The sequence below is a fragment of the Miniopterus natalensis genome, chromosome 4, assembly GCF_054644295.1.
Source record: "Miniopterus natalensis isolate mMinNat1 chromosome 4, mMinNat1.hap1, whole genome shotgun sequence".
NCBI classification, from domain to species: Eukaryota; Metazoa; Chordata; class Mammalia; order Chiroptera; family Miniopteridae; genus Miniopterus; species Miniopterus natalensis.
The window spans coordinates 42,666,366-42,689,838 of NC_142084.1; the positions used below are offsets into that span (position 1 = coordinate 42,666,366).

General features: G+C 50.9%; 1 protein-coding gene across 1 annotated transcript in view; it reads left to right on the plus strand.

The window, feature by feature from the left end:
• Positions 1-18,074, plus strand: part of DCLK2 (doublecortin like kinase 2) — a gene marked incomplete at its 3' end in the record, with an annotated part of 130,988 nt that extends 112,914 nt beyond the window's left edge. Inside the window, exons 11-16 of the mRNA XM_087816507.1 lie at positions 4,677-4,810; positions 5,209-5,286; positions 10,839-10,935; positions 11,546-11,626; positions 12,753-12,869; positions 17,946-18,074. Of these exons, the coding sequence (XP_087672633.1) occupies positions 4,677-4,810; positions 5,209-5,286; positions 10,839-10,935; positions 11,546-11,626; positions 12,753-12,869; positions 17,946-18,074 (636 nt within the window). The remainder of the gene's footprint in view (positions 1-4,676; positions 4,811-5,208; positions 5,287-10,838; positions 10,936-11,545; positions 11,627-12,752; positions 12,870-17,945) is intronic.
• Between the last annotated feature and the right edge of the window lie 5,399 nt (positions 18,075-23,473).

A 23,473-nucleotide genomic window follows, 5' to 3' on the forward strand; every position in this document is an offset into this window, starting at 1 on the left:
TTGCCCAAGGGCTCCGCAAGCAGAGGTGACTGGACTCTCCCCTAGTGTGGCCAGACACAGATGCTGTGGTGTGAGGACACCGCCTTGATGTCTCCCAGCTGTGCAGGCCCCCCTTACCCCAGTGCTGCAGTCATGTTCTCTGTGGATAAAGGAGCCACAGGTCCCCAAGAACCATTGACCACTGTGGAGCCAGCCCAAACTGCAGCTCTGAGGCCCTGCAGGAAGCTGCCTGAGACATTAGTGAACTTTCCTGCAAACCATGGTGTCCATTCCCAGCTCACCGAGTCCACTCTCACCTCCCGCTTCTCCTCTTTTCTACTCACAATTTTTAATGCACGTATAGCAGGGTTGGGGAACCTTTTTTCTGCCAAGGGCCATTTGGATATTTATGACATCAGTTGCAGGCCATACAAAACTATTAACTTAAAAATTAGCTATAAAAAAAGCTCCTAGATTTATTGACTTTTGAGTCCCGCCTGTGGTTGCCTTGGCAGAGCCAGACCAAGTGATTTCGTGGGCGGTATACGGCCCGCAGGCCGGACGTTCCCCACCCCTGAGGTACAGTCTGGAAGCTTGCTATACATCAGGGGAAGATACTGTAATGGGAAGTGACATCTTCCACACCGTGTGCCCCAGAATGTCACCAGGACATTGGAATCAAGCTCCTCGTCTGTGTAGCCCGGCCCAGCTGCATGTCCTCCCTGCTCCACCTGCACTAGCTCCCTTGTGCTACCCAGATGGGAGCCGAAGGCAAAAGGTGACAGAACTGATCTCTGGATGAAGCTGATGCGTGAAATAGCAGGGCCGTCGGTTCAGCCTCCGGACACCCTTAGCTGCAAATATCTATGTAAAATACCTGTCTGCCATTGAAAACCCAGACAAACCACTGAGCAGATTCTAGATTTAGTCGGCAGCTGGGTGCTGGCCGAGGGTGGGAAAGTGCCATTAGGCACTGAAAGTGAATACACAGACTGTCAGCCGCTTCCTGCTCTAGAACCAAACCCAGCGTTTCACACCAGAGCCTTCGGACATCTGATTTGCATCCCTTCTCTGGTAGCAGGCCCATAATTTAAACCCTGCCATTGGAGCTGCGTGGGTCGCCGTGTCAGGGTGCACAGCGGTGGCCGTTACCACCGTGAGTTACGGCTTGCGGTGCCCTGTCAGAGTTAACTGTGAGGGACCAGTGATAAATTCCGCTTCCAGGAGTTCCGGGGACGGGGGACGAGGGGCGGGCTGGCTTCTCACATTCGAAGTCCTTCTAAATCATCGCGTGGACGTTTTATTTAGAGAACGTGCAGCATTCGCTGTGTCTGTGGGATCTGCATTCCTCACATTTTTTATTTTTGCATTCTGAGAGCAGCTTTTCACAGGCGGCTCAGCCGGGACTGTGTGAATCAACTCCGGATCCGGATCCACACGCGTGTGCGGCTGCCGTCGGGGCCCTGCCAGGTCCATGACTTGCTTTCCCAAGAGACTTGCTTTCCCAGGACCCTGCCTGGGATGGCAGTGGTGTGGTTTGGAATAATTCTCACTGGGCTATCCACTGGTAACTAGAGTCCTCTGTGCCTCAGTTTTCTCATCTGTGAAATGGAGGCAACAGTTCTCTTCCCAGTGGCCCAGTGGGGTGACGACAGCCCCCCACTTTGGAGAATATTGAAATCTCCAAAGTCCTGCGAGAATGTCAGTTACTGGGGAAAACCAAATTTTCTGCCAGAACAGAAGGCCTGGGGCCCCTATGCACTTACCTCTTTCTCAAAATCACTCTCTTAAAGCAATACCACGTGTGTGCGTGTGTCGGAATCAGTCTCTTAAAGCAGTGTCGTAAATGTGTGTGTGCATATATATAGATTGATAGTCACATATCTTTCCCGCTTTGAAGAGAGTCTCCAGCTGAGATTTGAAATGTACTCAAGTTGTCTTTCACATACTTGCCTCTGTGTCTAGCATCAGGGAGAGACAACTCGGGTAAAATATTATTATTTCAGGCTTGTCTGCCCCCGATGACACTTCCCTTTTGATGTTTGGCCAAGAAGCACCACTTGCTCAGACATAACTCAGCGATTATGGACTGTTCAGTCCCCTTCTATTTCTGCTCCTGCATCTGACTGTGAATTCCTTATAGGGGGTGTGAAAAACGGTACTTCTGGGACTTCTGAGGGTCTGACAACAACCCTTAAATGCCCCTAGGCATCCCTAAATTGAATGTCTAAAATAAACACTATTTTTCAAAAAGGTACCTAAATGAGTGTATTTTAAAGTTATAAAAACAAAATAACAATGACATTAATAAAACTTTGCTTTTTAACTCTCATGATACATTTAGAATTATAATGTTGCTTATAATGTTCTTATCACTGCAATGACGCTGGGCATTTCTTTCTGAAGTCTGGGTTTCGGTAAATGCGTCATAAATTCTAACAGTAATTTCCTGCATCGGAGTGTTCGCGCCGTGTTTACATTAGACATAATGGATGGAGAGGCGTCCGAAGACGGCAGCGGGGCTGAGCGCCTGGTTTCTGTTGCTTGGGGCTAAATCATTAGTAGCTTTGAGTATGGTCCTGCTGGGTCGGCTGACTCAGAATGATGAATATCTGCGAGGGACTCCAAGTCCTCTCGGTCACCCCTGTGAAACTTGACCGTCATAAAGTTGTGCACTGGGCATGTGTATTTAGCACATAAACATGGAGGCAGCTATCAAAATGGGGTGAAAAACAGTCCTTCTCAAACTCATGAGCGCGTCACATGCAAAGGGCCACCCTTTTTGAAATGCCTGTAAAGATTGGGGATCATTAATATGTGGGCGCCCCGAGGTCCCTGATGTTTTTTATTGATGGCTATATAGATCATTTCCCTCTTTAAGTATCAGACTAATGGATGATGTTGTTAACGTGCTTATCTTGAAAAAACATAATTTTCTAAATTTTTCACCTCCTCTCATAAGAAGTAATTTAGGTGAAAAATCTGGTTAGTTCATAGTAAAATATGAGGGAAAGCAAACTATAAGCTTAAAGTATAAAAGTAGAGAAAGGCGTTGCATGGGTACAGACTAGGTCTCCGCGGTTACTCTGAAATTCAGCATTTTCAAAATAGACATCCAGGAGACAAATCAACAAGCAGGTTACAGGTTGCAGCCAAACCTATATGATGCTCTCAGGTAGCTTCCAGACTTTTGTCCCATAAGGAAAATGTGCTTATATATAAAAATTGTCCTAATTATGGAACCAATACATGTTCATTGGAAAATGCTGAAAAGAAAAAGGGAGCCCGGCCGCTGTGGCTCAGCGGTTGAGTATCGACCTAGGATCCAGGAGATCGGGGTTCGATTCCCGGTCAGGGCACGTGCCCGGGTTGCGGGCTGGATCCCCAGTGAGGGTGTGCGGGAGGCGGCCGATCAATGACTTTCTCTCATCATTGATGTTTGTCTCTCTCTCTCTCTCTCTCTCCCCCCTCTCTCTGAAATAAATAAAAACATTTTTTTTTAAAAAAAAGAAAGAAAAAGGGAGAATCCTCAGTGTTAACACCCAGAGATAAACTAAACATTTTGGTGTATTATGTTATGTATATAAAATGTTGACTAGTCCTTTTTATTTTATGTAATATGGTGAATGTGTCCATATGACTAATATTTTTTGAAATGTGCTGATTAGTGACTGTAATATTTTATCCCAGGGATATACCATAACTTACGTTGCTTCCAGTTTTTAAAAACATAAATTCTGAGATTGCTGTCCTTGTATATAACCTTTGAGTCCATCTCTGTTCCCTCAGGGTTGGTTCTTAGAAGTAGATTTACTGGATCAAAGGTTATAAATGATGGTAAGAAGTGTACACGTTGCTGAAATACTATCTAGAAAGGTTGCTTCAATTTAAGCAAAAACCTTGACATCTCAGTAACATTGTTAGACCTTTTCCAATATGATTGTCTGACCCAACCAGCCAGACCTTCCAGGAGAGGGAAGGAACTTTCATGGAGCTCCGATCTGAGCTCGGTCTCATTTCGTCTTCACATCAACCCCATATCATCCCATTTCACAGATGAGGAAATGTGCTCAGAGAGGGTGAGTCACTTTCAAAGGTCACACAGCCAGAAAATGAGGGGAGTGGTTTGTTATTCACGTTCAAGGCTGATTCCAAAGTTCATTTTTTGTCTAAATTTCCAAGGTTTCCTCTCATGTAATATTTATATTCATCACTGACTCTCCAGAGAACAAGTCCTAATATTATTTTGTAAATGAAACGTGCAGTTCTCTTGGGAACACTTAGTGCTTTAGTGGCACTTAATAAACACTGTTTCTGAGACTTTCAGGTGCCTCACTCCCTGCAAGCATGTGCAGGTCAGTGTCCTGCTTCCAGGCTTAGAGACCTCTCAGGCCACGTCAGGCCCGCATCCCTAACCGCTGTGTGAGCATGCACACCATACGTGTTCAGTAAACTCCTAGGTAAGGCACTTTTTGACAGAGGTAGAAAATGTCCTTTTCAAATTCCACGCAACCATGCAAACATCTCTCAAGAGCAAAATTGGAGCTATAAAGCATCAAAGATAAATCACAGTGTTACTATCACAAGGAGAGATTTCTTTTGAGTTTATTGGTCAGTGTATCGGCGTCATTTCCGCCTAACCTTGGAATCACTGAGTCAAAAAACAGCTTCTGATTATCGGCTGGTTTCTGTTCCAGGTGTGTGAATATCCCGATGGAACCAAGTCTTTGAAGCTGGGGGACTTTGGGCTGGCCACTGTGGTGGAAGGCCCCTTGTACACAGTCTGTGGCACTCCCACTTACGTGGCCCCAGAAATCATCGCTGAAACCGGGTGAGACTGCTGGTGGTCTGGGTTAGTGCCTTACCTCTGGGGAAAGGTACATTTTGCTCCTACTGCTGTGTGTTCACGTGACTGGGAAGGTGGCGGGAGGGAGAGACTGTGACCTGCACCGTAGCTTTGATCTCAGGAGCTTAAGTTTGTGTTTCTAAAAGCCCTGGCCTGGACTTTTGTCCCAAGGCTGGTCTTGGGAACATGGCAGTAGCCCCCAAGATTGTAATGAGGAGGGAGAGAGAAGCAGATGCCGTTGTCCAAATTAATTCCTATTCATGAAATGAACAGTTTGACACCGAAAATACGCTTTTTTCTCACAAAGGCAGGTACCCTGGTAATGGAGTGTTCTGGGGGTAATATTGTTATTTCTCCCCCTTCCACCCACCTTGTTCCCCCAGCTATGGCCTGAAGGTGGACATCTGGGCAGCGGGCGTGATCACGTACATACTTCTCTGTGGATTCCCACCGTTCCGAAGGTCAGTGGCTCTTTGTGTGACCGTATTTGAATTGTAAACTCTCTCCCTTTGATCAGAAAGCAGCCATTTTACTCCTGGCAGTCAGGACTAGAAACTGGTTAATAAAAATGTCAGAAACTATATAACCTGCCTTTCACTTTCTATCTTAATCTGCAGCCTATTAAATGTATATTCCCTGACCACACTTCTGATGTGGGGCCAGGGCCTTTGCTTTGTGTATGGTCCTCTGAGTTTTTCATGGTCATTCTTCCGTAAAACATCCACCGTCCAGTGTCTACAGTTTCCATTCTCAGTTATTTTCAAGGGGAGTGAGGTGTAAAGATCCTTTGGAAGCAATCCGATGCTTCTAGGAGAACCTTTTTCCAATTTTTAATAGTTGTCTCTCCTACTTAATCTGGGAACAGTTTTTTTACCTCTCATTTTCCAAAGCATTCAACCTCGCTCTTATAGAAACAGAGAACTTATAAAATTCATTTTATGTATTCACATAATACTTAGTAGAGTAGAATTACAAATACTTTCAGCATAAGCGGGCCTGGGAACAAACAGACTGGCTCTTTGGTAACCATGCTCCTCGCCTGCTGGGAGCAGAGGGGCCCCCACGGGGGGTCAGGGTGCGTCACAGAGGGCCCGGGGCATGCTTGTTACTCAGCTGTGAGTGTGCACAGGGTTAGCACAGGGCATGCCTGTTACTCAGCAGTGAGTGTGCATGGGGCTGGCACAGGGCTTTGCCCACAGCACCTCATTTGATCAGTTCTGTCTCCTTCTCTGGAGCAAGTGAATGACTTTAAAGCAGAAGTTCATCTAGTGACACATGATTGATTTTTTTCTAAGCTTTCTTGAGTGCTCTTTTCCTTTTAATCTCTTCTTTTGCTCACTTTACAACTATTTGTTGAATAGCTGCTGTGTGCCAGGCACTATTCTAAGTGTCAGGAAGCAAATGTTGAACACAATATATTCTCCGAGGTCATAGTATTTACAGTGTAGTGTTAGGTCAGTAAGTGAAAAACAGGCTTAGTTCACACATACACCCCCCCCCCCAACATCTTATGAAATATTTCAAACCTTCAGAAAAGTTGAAAGCTTTATACTTTTGGAATTATTGATGTTCAGTTGAGTTGAAGGTTTTCACCGACACTACAGTAGACATAGGAGTGACACAGAGATGTCAGGCTCTCCTTTGGAGAGTCTTACGGCGTAAAGGCGCACATCACAAGCATACGGATCAAGAAAACCAGAGCACGAGGCATGTTCACTCGGGGGCTGGGACTCAGACATTTAACTAAAGATTAGGTGAGTGGAACTTTGTCCTTGTGGCGTGCGGTGGGTTTCTACAGGTGGAAAGCTTTCTGTCTGGCCATCAGCATCGTGGTCTTCCATAAAGGTCATTGTCTAGGTGGGTTACACACTGTGGGATTACGTTTCCTGAATAACAAAGGGCTCCAAAAGTTAGGGCTGTCAGTTCTGTGGATCAACCGGGCGGGTCTTCTAGTCTGGGCCGGCTCAGCGGGGGGTTGATGGTCCAGTGGGGCGTCACTTTCATGCCTGCTAGTTGACTCAGTGTCAGCTGGGATAACAGATATGACCTGGCCGGGTGCCTTTCAGCCTCCAGCGGGCTAGCCCGGGTTTCACGTGATGGCGGATGCAGAATTCCCAAAAGCAGCTAGAGAGAGAGGGCAAGTTCCTCTGCCCAAGCGCTTTTCAAGTCTCCACTTGCTTCACCTTTGTTGACCGATGTCCCACTGGCCAGTTGAAGTCAAATAGCCAAGCCTAGAGTAAGTGCAGGCGAAGGTGAAATATGTGTACTTACGGAGGGACGGGGCTAATTTGCGGCCACGTTTTCAATCGCTCTGTACTCTGGCTGGTTTCAGTAGTGGCCTGTTTGGGGAACGAGTCAAGCGTAGAGGGTAGTGTGTTATGATCGTTGGTGATCTTGGGGCCAGTTATAGCTTAATTCTCCTGCAAGGCGGTGGACCCAAGTTGAGGCCAATTGGAGAAGGGTGTCAGGGAGGGACCAGTTTTGGAGGAATGTGTGCTCACAACTCCCTCTGGTGTTTCCACTTCTCAGTGCAGCCTGGGAGCTTTTTCCTTTGCCTTTTTTTTTTTTTTTTTTTTAAAAAAAACAAAAGTGAGACTCAGATTAAACAAGTGTATGTTTGTTGTGACTTGACACCCAGTGGACAGTAGCTTCTTTGTGGAATCTGGAGATAAGTCTGGCTAATCCAAAGCAGTAAAGCTACGCCCTTATACGTTATATTCAGAAGCTGGTCCTACAACTCCAGGTAGCTTGCTTCTGAAATTTACAAAAATGCTTTCCCTCTTTCATATGCTGTGATGAAAGGGAATCCGTACTGTGAAGTGGTAGTTACAGAAGCATTTTCACAGCACAGAGACATCCTGGAGCGATTCCAGAACCTACTATAATATAAACGGCATGGAGAGCAAGTGATGGAAATGGTACTTTAAATAATGATAAAGGGCCATGGTATAAAATAGATTTTCTACATAAATTTGTAGAAAAGTTATAAAAATGGAAGTCCTTCGAACAGGTATTTTGAAACATTTTCTTTGTTTTATACCCAAGATAATTTTAACCCAAAGCTTTTAAATTGGAATTGCTACATGGAACTCACAGTTTCAGCCTCTTTAGCTCTAGGGTCTCTCTCTCATCTTTTTTCAGGCTTTGGTCTTAGCTTAACATGAATTCTTCCTTCAGTCCTTTCAATCCCAGACTCGTTGCTAAGAAGGATATTGGTGTTCTAGAGGCAACCGACAGTTTAGTTATTGCCCTAAGCATCTCTGTTTTAGGGCTACTGACAAAAAGTAATATTTGCAGGACTACACTGACATTTTTTTGTTTCTCTTAAAAACTGGCACGCCCCACAAATGAAATGCTTAGACATCATTTGTGAAATAGCTTACCCACATTTTCAGGTTACCTTGACTCATCGTTGAAAAGAGAGATGGACACAAACTCTTTTGTTGTTTTCAAGGTTTTTCTTTTCTTTTTTGTTTTTTAGAGAGAGAGGAAGGGAGAAGGTTAGAGAATCATCAATGAGAGAGAAACATTGATCAGCTGCTTCCTACACGCCCCCTACTGGGGTGGAGCCCACAACCCGGGCATGTGCCCTGACCTGGAATCGAACCCCTGACAATACGAGGTTTTTCTTAATGCACATTTTTAAACATACACCACCTTGATCCAGGGGCTGTATTATTTTAGGATAAGAAAATACCCCGAAGCATCTCAGCCAGATTGTGGAGTATAAATGTAATAAACCCAGCGTAGATTCAGAGTGGCTTTTCTTATGTGACTGCTAAGAAGAATAAATTATCTCTAACTTTCTGTTCTTTTATTGAGGGCAGCCTGAAACCCTTGCGGTTCACAGCACGATGCTTTGGGTGAATCCTAATTGCCAGGACATTCCATGGTTTTGTTTGTTGACTCAGGCTGTGTTTCCAAGAACTGGAATGAATGCTGCAGACTCACTTCCAGCTTTTTAGCTGTTTATTAACAAAATAAAAGCCATATGTATTAATGATATAATGCTATGGAAATGTGAAAACACTGCTGGGGAAAATGCAGCAAGCTGGATGTCCCGGCCTCCCTGAGATTGGGGGGGGGGGGCCGGAGATGAGTGGAGTAATAGAGAGGGATGGTTAAAAGGAACGATTCTGGAAATAGGTGATTTATTTTATATCTTCTAATATTGTCTCCTGGGGTCCCCTGGTTTTTTAAAGGTTTTTGTAAAACATTACGTTTTGGGTGTGTCCTTCACTTATTTTTAAGGACGGTTGAGCCGAGTGCAGTGAGTAGGGAAATAAATGAAAAGGAAAGAAAATGTTTAGACATGTAGACAGAAACAGCTTGCCCTGGCCGGTGTGGCTCAGTTGGTGGGGCGTCATCCCATGCACCCAAAGGTTGCCATTTCGATTCTCAGTGGCAGGCGCGTGCAGGAGGCAGCCCATGGATGTCTCGCTCTCACATCGATGTTTCTCTCTCTCCCCTCCTTCCTCTCTCTCTAAAAGTCAATAAATAATCTTTAAAAAAAAATAGAAAGAAACAGTTTGTCTACATTCAAAAAAACCACTTTTCAGGAGAACAGTGGGCACCTTTGCCTTGCCCGGTTTTCGGGCTGACGTTAGCTTCCCCGGGTGCCTGTTGACCCAGACTCCGTGGCCGGCAGCTGAGCATTCAGCTGGGCTCGGGTAGACGTCCTGGATATTCACAAATCTCACAGGCTCTACTCCTTTTCATAGCCGCATCATGACACAGCCCCAGAACTTGTCTTAAGGCCCTGTCCTAAACGACCCATTCCTAAGGACACCGCCCTTGTCCTTGCCCCCCTTTGACAGGGCCGGTGGCAGGACCAGGCTCCTACGCCAAGCTGGGTCTCACGCGAGCGCCCTGACCAGCCGGCGGCGGGGTGGTGTTGGGAATCTAAGACAAATGTACACCTGCCGGGTGAGACCTTCTGGGTTTTGATCTTGACTCCAATAGTCCACCCTGAGTTTTCTACTGGGACTTTATCATGACCTTGAAAGATAATGACTTTGCGCGCTCTCTGGCCATCGGCAGGCCCATTGGGGGAGGGGTGCTGTGGCTGTGAGGACCCAGGCTTCTGGGAGGCCGGGACATCCAGCTTGCTGCATTTTCCCCAGCAGTGTTTTCGCATTTCCATAGCACTTTCCATCACAAGTCAAGCCGGCCACCATATTCGTTAGGCTCCAGCCAGGCATGCCAGGGAGCCTTTGAGGGTGGTACAGTTAGGCATGGCCAGGGACCGACGCCCACCTGGGGGCGTGAAGGAGAGCTTGTCTGAATCTGGGCAGTTCCCTTTGATGTCCTCAGATGGGCTCTTTCCCTCAGACTGAGAGTAACTGAAAGTCAGGTTCCAGTGGGGAGCTGATGACTGTTTTATCCAGACTTTGAACTTCGTATGACTTTTCACATGTTGGCCGCTTCCCTGATCTTTGGCTGCCTGATTGGAAAAGTGGGAAGAGGAAAGGCAGGAAGATCCGACTCAGATTCACCGCTTTTCCACTCTCACTGCCACGAGAGATTAGGTGAGGGCAGGCGCTGAGATCGTTTTTTCCTGAAATGAGGATTTATATGATCCATAGATCCCATGTTTTCTTGTCTTTTTTTATTGTGGTGGAACAGACACACCATAAAATTGATCATTTTAACCATTTTAAGTGTACAGGTCAGTGGCGTTAAGTACATTTCGTGTTTTGTGCAGCTGTCGCCACGAGCCGTCTCCAGGCCTCGTCTCCCCCGGCCGAAGCTCCGCACCGCTCAACACATGTCTTGAGTCTTGGTGTGTCTCTCCTCTCTCTCTCCCCTTCTTTCCCCCTCTGCTTCCTTCTCTCTCTCTCATTCCCAGGCCAATGGAAATGTTCTTGAGCTCAAGTCTAAGAGGAAATGGGCCGTCGCAAAGGCAGTGGAGATAGCCCGAGACGGGACTCCTCTCCCCGCTCTCCCCGTGAACGTTTTGTTGAGAAACTCTGCGGCGACTTTGGCTCTGATTCCATTTCTTTGTCTCTCCCAGTGAGAACAATCTTCAGGAGGATCTCTTCGACCAGATCTTGGCCGGGAAGCTCGAGTTCCCAGCCCCCTACTGGGATAACATCACGGACTCCGCAAAGGTACCCTCCAGGCCCGTTTCTGTGGCGCTCTGTGCCGAGGGTCCCTCACCTCCCGTGGGGCTCTGGGTCTGGAGCTCCGGGTCGGCCTCGACTTTGAGTAGTGGTTCTTCTTACAGTTCATTCCTTAGCATAGTCTCCAAAACCGTTAACCAACTTCCGAAAGCTGGCCTGGCTCCCTTCCCAGGGTGTCTGCCATCCTCCTCTGCTCCTTTAAGCCCCGAACATTTGTTTTCTCATTTATTCAAGAAATATGTATCAGACACCCATCAGAATATGGGAGTGGACCCGTGGGACACACTGAATTGCCAGAAGGAGCAGCGGTGCAGTGTTACCCTGTGGAATGGGATGATGACCGGAACTGTAGAGAGGGAACCCCTCGGTTTATGTAGACTCGGGAGACCCTCCTCCTCTCACGCATGCCGCCGTGAGGCAGCTCTGTCGGAGGAACTGCCTTGCGGGCACCAGGGCTTGGTGGTCATAGCTCCTCAGTTCACGTGGCTGAGCAGCTGTGTTGGCTGCTCTTTGAAGTCCTTGATGCAAACTCAGATTTCTGTATTTATGCTGGAATTTTACCCGCTTTGTCTCCTCTATCATCTTCATTTCTTTCCAGGAATTAATCAGTCAGATGCTTCAGGTCAACGTCGAAGCTCGGTGTACTGCGGGACAAATCCTGAGTCACCCCTGGGTGTCAGTAAGTACCCACATTCCCAGGGGACAGGCACCTGTGCCTTCTGTGGCCAACAGCAGGCTTCCTCGCCATGGCTTCTGGGCAGGCATGGTTCAGACCCAAGTCCCACGGCAGGTAGATGTCTGTCCCCTCTGATGAGTGGGTGGAAGGAAGGGAGCTTTCTGGGAGAAAGTAGGTTACACCAGGACCCTCAAGTATTCAGTCCGGCTCTGGGAGTGGCCTGGGCAAGTCACTGTCCCTTTCTGGGCCTCAGTTTCCTCCACGACAAGCTGAAGGGTTGGGCTGGGATGCTCACTAAGGACCCTTTCAGCTTTGCCTTCTGTAGTTCTGGGGTCAGGGAGTTTTTAGGATGTGGCCAGAGATGAGCATGTTTCAGACCCCGATCCCTCTGTCTCCGTGGCCCTTTGTCACGGGAGCCCTCCCGATGCTGATACGGGTGGGGAGGTAGGACACAGTCCCTTCCAGAGCTGGGTGGTGGATGTGCCCGGTTGACTAGAGTTCCTTTTGGTCTGGGTAGTGCTTCTGGGTTTGGGGCAAACACTGTGAATGGTGACCTTGGGGAAGTCGGCACCTCCCTCCTTCCCAGAGGCTCTAAGAGTGTGAGGACAGCTTACTGCCCCAGGGCTCTTTCTGACTTGGGGCCCTTGTGCACCTCTGCCGCTTGCACTGTCCCACCTGCCCCAACATCTGGGCTCAACCTCCCTGGATCCTGCTGAGAGAACTGGCTCTTGGACCAAGAGGCTGAGATTCCACATTATTTTATGAGCAATAGTTACTAACAACTAAGTGAATCCTTGATTAAAATAATAGACTGTTCACTAATTTTGATGTTACCACGGGAGGGATCTGCACAAAATCATATGGCATCTGTGCTGCCTCAGAGCCCCAAAGAATGCCCCCCGCCCCCCGGGAGACCTGTGCTCCTGACCCGAGGAGCTGAGTGCATGGTGTAGGGTCTTTCTGAAGGCCTGGGGCTGCTGAATAATGGGTCATCGGGGCCCTGATCTCGTGGTGCAGACGGGCCGTCAGGAGGAGATGGAAGTGGCAGCGGGTGGCGTGTGCCTGCTCAGGAGCAAACACGTTGGCCGTGAAAGTGAAAACCTTCACGCTGTCTTTATTTCTCCTGCAGGATGATGCCTCCCAGGAGAATAATATGCAAGCTGAAGTCACAGGTAAACTAAAACAGCACTTTAATAACGCGCTCCCTAAGCAGAACAGCACCACCACCGGGGTCTCCGTGATCATGGTGAGTGGGGCCACCACCCTGCCTGGGAAGCCGCTGTGTCTGGCCTGGCCGCTCAGCCAACACTGGAGCTTTGAAAGGAAATAGCCAAGAGCTTCCCGCACATGGAAGTTGGCACCTTCCATGGTCCTCTTTTCACTCCGATCGGCTTGGCAGGGGAAGCGCATCCAGCTGGCCGCCGCCCAGGCCCCTGGTCCCAGGGCGAGCAGTTGTGCAGATACCCGCAGGCCAGGCTGCTGGGCCCAGGTGCCAGGAGCCCCTGCCCTGTCCTGGGCTCGGTGCCCTCGGGCAGCGGCTCCTGCCTCCACGGCTTTCTCCCCTGCCGAAGGGATTCCCAGCATAAGGAAGTAACGCCCTGCCTGCTCGAGGCTTCCAAAACGGATTATTTGAGGTGCAAATTATTCTTTGGGGTTTAGGATTAGAAACAGCCCAAGTTAAATGCCATTTAAAAAACATCAGTATTTTGTGGCTTTTACAAGCACAGAACAATGCAAAGAAATTGTTTTTTTCAGGGTTGGTAGAATGCTATGAGTAGCGGTAACCAATGATCTCTGCAGTTTTTCAGACCTTCCTTCCGTCTTCCAAAATGTTTTCAAGGCAGTTTACCTAGATCCAGAAACACAACAAATTAAATTCAGTGAAAGGGAAATAAGGGCAAAGCAAACAACATTGAGCCAGAGTTGTGGTCAGCACCCCCAGCCAAGCTGTCCAGCCCTGAGCCCTTGCTGTAGTGGGGCCATGCGGCCAGCTCTGCCTGGCGCCCCACCTGCTCACGGAGTCCGGTGCCAAGCAGCCCGCTTTTGGGGCTGGGATCTCCCTTCTGCCCACTCCCCTTATGGGCTCAGGGAGCAGGCGAGGGGTTGCCTCCCCAGAGCCAGGGAGTCGGCTGGGGCATCTTCACAATCAGACTTTCTAGGAAACGGGTGCCTGAGTTGTTAGCGGCTTGTCCACGCCTGGCAGTCTTGGGTCCCAGCAGCACCTGAGCCACCTGGCGGCCTGGCAGCTCCACCGTTCTTGCCGCAGGACAGGCCTCGCACCTTTTGGGGAGGTTTGATTTGCTTCCTGACCAGCTGGACGGAAAGCAGTTGCTTATTCTCCTGCCACACTGTAGTCGAGGGACCTAAGAGAATCCAGATAGAAGTTGGAGGGAAAGCACACTCCCCCCCGTGAAGGCGGAATAGGTCTGTTGAGTCTCCACCACCTCCGTGGCCTCGGCTGCTCTGTCACTGCTCTGTCCCCCAGGGGAGGCTGCCTGCATCGGGCAGCCCTCAGCCGGTCCCTCACCCCCTCGCTCCCCCATGCTGGGGTGCTCTGTGCCAAAATACGGGAGGGCCTCTTGAGTTGTGGTTTTCCTGGCATTTCAGCCGTGTTCCCTGAAAGCCTGAGAAAGTCGGAGTTGTCACAGAATTGCAGCTTAGACGCTTTGAGGAGAAACATCTTTTTCTCAAATTATAATGGAAAGTTTATGTGGACAGTCAGAGAGGTAGATGTACTGAGCCACAGAAGAACAGCCTAAGAAGGGCTCTTGGAATTTAGGGGAAAGAGAGACAGAAAATGTGCCTTGGGGAGGGGGTGGGGAAAGTTGAGAGGAGGAGGGGGGAGAGAAGTGGGAGAGAGATAGATGGGGGGAGGGAGGGAAGAAAAGGGGGAGAGGGAGAGGGAGAGGACGCTAGAAGACCCACCTTCACGGAGCCAGCAGCATGAGCATGTTTTCAGCGATTCCCTGATGATGGATGAGGCGAGGGGTACCAGCCTGCCACAGGCCCCAGGGTTAGGCACCTTCTGGGGAAATTTAAGAAACATCATAAATTCACACCCCCCACATGATTGAAAAGCTTTAAGAGGAGGGATTTGTTAGACTCAAAATCTAATAATTGTGTATTAAGTGTCCTAGTGTCCTAGAGGCAGGGCCTTTACAGAGCCGTGCCCAGGGCTTTGAGAGCCTCACCCTCCTTCCTGGGACACCTGTAGGCTCGGGGCCCACCTAGGGCTTGCTGGGGGAAGGCCTGTGGCCTGCTGAGCGTCCAGAATAATCCAGCCCCCTGCCTCACGGTCCAGTGCAGGCCCTGGTCTGGATAATGGCATTTAGACCCCCCTCAGACAGAACCAATCTCTCATGGCAGACAAGCGGCATTTTTCCATTTGCTGGCGGAGTCCTCCCGTCAAATTTTAAACTCCTGAGCTTTAACTGGCTGTTTCTGTGAACGAACCACCTGTTCTTGTCCGTAACTCCGATGGTGCCTGTAAACGTGTGTGCTTACGTGTATGTTCAGCTGTCGTTTGGAGCATGTTGGCAGGGCTCCGTCTGACCCCGTGTCCCCTACGCAGCTCTGCAGGCTGTTAGCCCTGGGGAACTGCTGAGTGACGTGAGCCCGCTCGGTACCCACCGGGGAAATCAGTAAACTCCTCTCTGGAGGGACCAGTTCTCGGCCAGAAAGCTGGCCTGTGAATTTTGGCTTGTCCCTGAAAGCAGGGGCGAAAAGGCCTCTGCGGGGACGGCATGCCTGCCCTCACCCCACCGAGGACCTGACGCGGGGCGCGGCTGTGGGGGGCAGCTTGCGACGCTTCGTGCCCCTGCCCTCGGCCTTCGCACCAGTCCTGTGTGTGTGTGTCCTGCCCTTGGGAACAGTTTTCAATGTTTTTTTATATTAAAAACAATCACAAATGATTGCCCCTTATATTCCTATGTTCTCATAACTGGAGTATGTGAGGCTAATAAGGTTTCCTACAGACGCAGAGAGCAGCGGGACTAGTTTGTGTGTCTGAGGCGGGATCCTCAGGTAACTGCGGTGTGACCCGCAGGCAGAGCCCTACTCTCCGCTGCCGCCCTGTGCTCTCCCACCATGCCCCCCCCCCCCCCCCCCCCCGGGCATCGGCGCCCGAGGCGCCAGGGGAAGATGGAAGGGCAGGAAGGGGAAACAGCAGTGAAAGAAAGTAAAGTGATGCTGTTGTCTGCATTTCGTTTGACAGTGTGATTTGACAGTTTGAGAGAGACCTCTGAGTTTCACTCTTTACCCAGTTGAGACTGTGGGGACTCCTGAAGCAGAAACCTGGTATTCACTACACCGTGCTTCATCCGGGCACCCTCTCACTCGGCCCCCCTAAATCTGCATGCTTGTCCCAGACTCTGACACCAGCGTCCAGCCCTCAGCTGCTTATCGGGGCGGGTCTCCTGTACCTGCCGACACCCTTTTCAGCCGCCGAGCACACCCTTGGGAAACTCTCTCCGCTTGCCCACACTTCCCGCCTTCGCAGATCAAAAGCTGGCGAGTGCTTAGGAGCAGGACTCCGGGAGTTCCCGTGACAAATGTTCTTTCCGACTCAGGTGAAAGAGCATCTTTCTGTGAGGGGCAGCGTAAGATGGTACCTTGGTGAAGGCCTTTGTTCTCTCCCTCCAGGGACTTTCCCGAAGATGTGTTTTTATCAGCGAGAGTGTAGAGTCAGCCTTTGGGATTAAGAAGAGAGAATTACAGGGATTAAGAGGAGAGAATTACAGGGATTAAGAGGAGAGAATTATATGGGATAAGAATTTGGTCTAAGACAGGCCTGCGGTTTTGGGTTGCACTTGCATTTGTCTGGCTGGTCCTTAGCCTACAGTTTGGAAGGACAGTGCATTTGCCTAGCAGGCTTTTTGTCCCTCAAAAAGGGACTCCTCCCGGCCTCGGGGACCAGAAGGCACCGTCTGGTGGCAGGAAAGGGAATGATAAAGAAACCTGGTTCCCACGGAGTCACGATTTGAGAAGCCATGAACGCACATAGACTGCTCTCCCACTTGGGGGGATTATGCTGCTTTCAGGGGGTAACCTGGGAATGATTTGGGCTTAATTTAAGACAGACAAAACTGTTTCGGCCGTGTTGCTTCTGTTTGAAGTAAGTCTAGTTTCTGTCCCTGCTTCTCTCCCCCTTCTCCTGCCTCTCCCGCCGCCTGCCTTTGCTCCCCCTGCCTAGGTCCAAGGCGATGGTATGTACTAACTGCCTGCAATGCTGTCCTGCTGCACACACGTCCTCCGACGGGAGGAGGGGAGGAGAAATAACGGGAGAGCCGGCGGTTTCCTCTACCCGGGAGAACCCTGTGGTAGAAAGACCGAAGGCCGCCTCTCCCCTGCTCAGTGATCTCAGGGAGGGGTGGCGGGCCCCTCGCACACTTGGGCTCGGGAGCTTGTGAAAGAGACACTCGGGTTCTCTTTGGGCTTTTCCACAGTTACCTCTGCTCTGGGCCACTGACATTGTCCGAGGAAATACCCGGTGTTCGGCTGGAGCTCGGAAGGGCCTGCGGGGGGACCCTGTTGGACCTTCGACAGGAAGGACCCTAAGGCAGCCACACGTCGGTCTGATTATTCACATTTTTTCAGACCTCTTTATCGGTCAGCGTACTAAAAGAATCGGGGGTGTACCACCCCCCCCAAAACACACACAGGGTAGTTAGACTATGAAAGGCCTTCTGATGGTTGTGCCTTTTAGCTAATGGTGCCTGAGAGCTGGCCGGGCCTCAGTGGACAAATACTCAAAATGAGTCAGAGAAGGGAAGTCTCCCCTCCCAGCCTAGGGTCAGAAAGCGAGGTGATTTTCCCATTGGTGGCTGTTTCTGTGCTCCCCAGGGAGCTGAGCAGATTAAAAACTTTTTGGGGTTATGATGAAGTAAAGAAGAGCAGGCGAGGGATCCTGGATCTACAGTGGGCCACATGGCACCCTCGGGTCCCCAGGCCTTTCGTGGACTACACGGCCGCATGGGTTTGTGTGGCCCAGGAGCAGCCCATCTGTGATGGAGGGCGCTCTAGAAAAGTCCGCCTCAATGCCCAGCATTCTCCTCGGGCGGCGTATGGAGCCAGGGTTCCTTTGGGCTCAAGGTCTGGGCCCGGGAAGAAGCTGCAGCTCAGAGACAGGGCGCAGTCCCGCAGGGGCCATCGGGCGCCCGCTCCCGGGGTGGGGCCCCGCCTGCTTCGCCTCCGGCTCTGCTGGGAGGGAGGCCCGAGTTATTTCTCCTCCTCCGTGTCTGAGCCCGTGCATGCTCGTGCCTGTCGCGGTGGCCGCGCCCGGGCCCAGCCGGCTAAGGCGCTGTCCCCGCTGCTCTCTCCCCAGAACACGGCTCTAGATAAGGAGGTGCAGATCTTCTGCAGCAAACTCGGCCAGGACGGCGGCCGACCCGCGGAGCCCGCCTCTCCAGTCCCGCCCTCCCGGGAGCCCCCCGCCGCTCCGGAGTCTCCCGCGCGCCCCTCTCCTCCCGCTGCCCCCGGCTGGCGCCGCCACCGCGACTGACCCGCAGGGACTGGCCCGCGGGCTGCTGGCCGCCGGCACCGCCCCGCTGCCTCGGCTCCCACTCGGCTCCGCCCTCCGGGGCCCGGGGGCGCCACACGTGGCCTCAGCTTTGGGGACGGATATTCCGAGCAGCTTGTTTTAAATTGTCTGAGTTTCAGTTCCACGGATGTTTTATGGCGTCACCAGAAGAATGTGCAACTTTTTTCCAGCATTTATTGCATTTTTATAGAAACATTTCAGAGGAGCCAAGACCCCTCCCTTATTTAAGTAAACGAGGCCTGTTCCTTTTTCTTACCAAGGACAGAACTCACCTGTCCCTCGGCGGGTGTCCTGTGAGAGGCGACAGGGCACCGTTCCCTGCTGACGGGCTGGGTACTGGCCTTCCCGTGGAAGACACGAGCACCCGAGGGGACAGTCTGGTCATTGGACACGAACCCCACCCAGGCTGCCAGGGGCGCTCAGGTGCCACCACACAGCCCGGGGTGCTGGGCTCACTGAAGACAACACTGGGTATTTATTTGTACACAGACCACAGGGGAAGGTCACTTTCTTCCCTGGACATTGTGCGTTTCCTCCAACTCTCTCCCCATATGGATTAAAAATGCTAATAAAGTTGTCCTCTGGGCTTCCCGGAGGGCCTGGTGCATGGGGCAGCACTGGCTCGGCGGCCAGCCCCTGGCGAGCGGGACGGCCTGGGCGCCCTGCGCCGTGTGTGTCACCTGCCTCCCTGGAGCCGGCACCAGCAGCGAGGAGCTGCCCGGCACAGGCGGACCGGGCCGGAGGTGCTCCCCGGACCCCCTTGTGACTAACCTCTGGGAAGGCTGCTGGCAGTTTTTCCTTGTTTTCCACCATCTGCTCTTTTTAATAATTGTACATAATCAGTGTATTTGTTTTACATGCTCATCTTCTAAACTGGTGGGCCCTGTAGTTCCTTTGCATTGTTAGATTTTTGCCTCCTACAAGTGTACCCAACCTGCAATAAACTCTTATTGAGAAAAAGCAATCGGGGTGGGCAGAGGTTTGTGTGTTGTCGTTTTGTGAAGGACGTGTGAGCCGAGGCCCACGTGTCAGCGGGTGCCGCTGTTTTCGTGAAGCCTTTGGGGCCACGAAGGGCCGAGGGAATGATGCTCGGGGAGACGTGTCTTGGTTGAAGTTGATTTGCTTATAGGTGCAGAAACTCGTGCAAGGAAAGCGAAAGCTCAAGAATAAACGGGGATCATTGGCAAACAACAGAGGAAACTTATGGAGCCACCAGCAGGAAGGTGAGGCTTTATAGGAATGAGAGTCAGGGCAGGTGTTCCCTCGTCTGTCTGTGTCTGTCTGTCTGTGTCTCCATCTCTGCCCTGTCTCTCTCTCTCTGAGATTGTGGGGTCTCTTCTCTCTGTGTCCGGTGCATTTTGGCTCTTGTTTTCTGTTCCCTTATAACATCTGCTGGCCTGTGGCTCTGGTCACAGGCACTGCACTGCACCTTTTCTGGTCACAGGCACTGCACCCGTCCCCAGTGCTCAAGGCTGTGCAACCCCGGCTTGAAGCTACCCATGTAAGCTCTGGATCTCTTGTTCCAATTGCCGTACAAGATGATCGCGAGATGATCTGTCTCCGGGCTGGTGCTGACCCTGGATCTAGAGGCCGGCTGCGGAGCACAGCTGTCTTTCCTGGCCCACAGCTGCAGCAGGTACAGGCTTCGGGGAGGGCGGTTTCAAAAAAGCCATGACGGACAGCTCTAGAATATCCTGCTCGTCTCCTTATTGACAGGCTTAAGAGCAACATTTCTCATAGCTCCCAATGCAAATACTTACGTTAATGGAAGGAAAGAAGTAATGTTAAGGGAGGAACAGAAAAATGAAATGGTGATGGAATGAGGCCTCTGGCACTGACCAGAACCTGGAGCCTGACCCTGGCCCTTCAACTGTGACGTTCAGAGACCTAAGGAAATAAGTGGCCAGGGCAGTGCCACTCACTGGTGGCAGGAGGAAGGAGCACCTTGTTTCTAGCACTTGCTCCCACCCTCTGTGGCACAGTTGGATGGACTGGGACATGGTGGGGTTGGGGATGGCTCAGAGAAGGGAGCATGAACCAGGTGTGGCAGTGGCCTGCCAGGTCTTACGGGATTATCTTGATTCCACCAACACCCGGAACAGTGTGTGGTGTGAAGGGAGCAGACCAAGAACTTAGGTGACATAACCCAGGTCGTAGGATGGGTGGGAGACAGAGCTACGGTGCCATGTTAGGTCTTACCAATGCCAAGTCCCAAAGCCAGTCCTGTTTGGAGGCCCCTGCCATCCAGACGCAAATCAAGGCCTGGGTGTGAGTGGTCATCTGAATAACGATCCTAAATAAAGGTTCTGCCACCCCAGGCACACTGGCCATTTCCGTGCACTTGGTGAACATCGGTTGGGGGCCTCTGTTCTCAGAATGTGAATTTAAGGCAGGTCCTTAATTGCTGAGTTCTTTCCCTCCTGCACAGCAAGAATGGCGTGTGCCTGTTTATGTTCATTCCTTTCCCTGAGCAGGTGATCAACGCCTAAAGAAACTGGCCTTTGACTAGGGGTAGGAGAGGGAAGCGGTGACCTGCCGTCGCGAGCAGCCTGCCGGGCGGCAGCGAGGCCAGGAGTCAGTGAGTGTGCCTCCTCCCTAAAGGCTGCTGGGATATGGAAATATGTAGAGACTATGGATTAGTAACTTTTGGCAAAACTTTCACAGAATACTTACATGGATAAGACTGATCTGTGAACTGGGAAATAATGAAACAGTTCAGAGCAGATGAACCACATTGAAAGAGACCGACGATGTCTGAAAGAAAGATTTCTAGAGCAGGCTGCCGTCCCATACAAATACAACGTAAGCCACATCATTAACATCTTTGGTGCCTGACTGGAAAAAAGTAAAGAGGAACAGCTGAAATTAATGGCATATTTTATTTAACACAATATATTTAAATATATCCAAAGTGTTATTTCAACATGTAACCAGTATTAAGAAATCACTGTGATAGGTTACACTTTTTCCGTAGTCAGTCTTTGAGATCAGTGTGTGTTGACAGATGCGGCACATCTCTGCGGCTCAGGCACACTCAGGTCCTAGTAGCCACCTGTGGCTACCCCTGCGCACCGGACAGTGCCGCTTTACAGGAGGCGGCAGCCCCGTCGCTGTGCTTACTCTTGTTTTGCTTTTCGGCATCTGATGCGAGTGATGATGTCGGAGAAATGCTTCTCCATTGTTTGAATGGGTGAACTGATGTTAAATGATCTCAGCCGCTGGGAACGCTGGTGCAAACCCGGCTGTGAGACCCCAGTATGAAGCCTGCGATAGGTTACAGAACCGCCGGGGGCCTTGGAGGGCACCCGCCTGTGGGATCCCAGGCATGGAGATTTCAGGGGTCGCTGTTTCATTAGGTGCCAACAGAGCCGCTTAAACGTCAGCAGAATCGCAAACCACACCATGAGAAGCGTGTGCAGATTGTGGGCAGTGTTAGCCCAGCCCTCCTGGGTATGGAGCTCTGGGCCCTCGGGGTGTGCGGTGCAGGCAGAGGGCAGCCGAGCGGCGAGGGGTGGAGCCCTGGCAGTCGAGGGGGTGTCAGGAGAACTAGAGGCTCATCTGCTGGTGTCTTTGGCTGTGGGAGACCTGCTCTGTAGCAGGGCGCAGACTTCTCTCAGTAGCTCTGGATGGTGGCCCAAGGTCAGGACATAGGAGTCAGGAAGGGTCCAGTGTGAGCGCACAGAGTAAGATTCTTTTAATCACAGGGCAGCCCAGGGAGAGTTAGCCGCTTTTTAAGGGAGTGACCATCTCATTCTTGGAAATGCCTTGATGCCAAGTAACAACCGCCATGGAAGTTTTCAGTTTAGAGTATTTCATCCTGTCCCTGAGCCACACCACAGCCCAGAAAGAGAGATGCTAACATCTCCATTCATTAAATGCAGAAACTCAGAGCGTCGGGAGCTCATCCAGACCTGCTGGAGCTGGGACGGGCTCTCTGGCGCCCAGGGCAGCTGCCCCTCTCGGTGGTCACAGGTGCTTTAGAGGTGCCCTTGGTGTCTTAAGGGGGAGGTGGGATGGGGGTGGGCGGTCATATCTGGCAAAGGGGTAGAAAATTGAGGACGCTGAGGTTATGAGAGCAGGGGCATGTGAGGCCTGTTACAGGAAGAGAGAGAGTTGTTTCTCCGGTGGGAGGCTGACGTGTACGACTTTGGTGGGCCTTGCCCAGGGCACTTGAAGGTCTCTGATGATAAAACCTGCAGCCTTGAACTCAAAGGTAGTTAGCTGTGGGGAGGAGTTAACTACCACTGAATGGCTGAGGGGAAGAAAGGGCATATTTGGTACAGTAACAGTCGTTTGCAACTGACACGTCCCCTCTAAACATAAGCCCGTTCATTCGGGGTGGAGCTGGGCACACAGGCCTCGGTGTGGCTGGGATGGTTTCGAGCCTGCAGGCCTGTTGGGCACGTCCTGAGGACTGGGCACCTGTCTGTGCAGAGGCTGGAGCTGGGTCTGGAGAATGTCTTTCAACCTCTCCAAGTCCAAAGCTGCAAAGTGGCCAGCTGCTTCCTGCCAGGCCGGGGGAAGAAATAAGCCTTCCCAGCTGCCCCCAAATCTTGATTTTGGCAAAGAAAAATATTCCTGAACTCGAGAGAGAAAAGTAGTTGATGTTTCTGGCGTATGGCTGGTGAGGCCTCAGAATCCAGACATGTCTGTAGGTTGCTTTCCTCCTGTGTGGAGTGCCGGCTGTCTGGGAAGATAGCTTACCCCAAGGCCAAACCACCCTCGGTTCATCAGAGAGAGAAATGCGATGTCCCTCGGCGAGAGCCGTGTGCATGCCTGGTTCCCAGCAGCCAGGGCTGGCAGTGACGTGTCTGTGTCATTAATAGTGGCCTTGAGCTTTTTAAATAGTGATCTCATGTCTTCGGGGGACCCAAGAAATGCATCATGGACCACACTTTCCACAATTAGAAAATCCAGCAGCTCTTTCTTCTACTCATCTGAGAGGAAATGGAATTTTTTATTTTACTTTATTGACTTGTTATTTATGGCCTTTTCCTTCCTTTTTATAGTTAGGGCAGCGCAAAACTTCCCAGTTTCCCCTGCAATGACTTGTGATGACTACGGGCTGAACGTTATCACACCTCATGCTACAAGGAATGGAGCAAGCTGGCGAGGCTGGTCGCTCTCCTAGGGGAATAGGAAACTCTTCCCGTCCTCGGGAGACAGCCAAGGGAGGCCCTGGTGTGGGCGCGGAGACACACAGGTTAGGCAGATCCTGAGGTTTAAGTCACGTCCCCCTCCTTTGTGACGTGAGGTTCTGGGGCTGGTTGCTCCCCCGTGATCTAGCACACACACCGGGCCCCGGCGAAGCT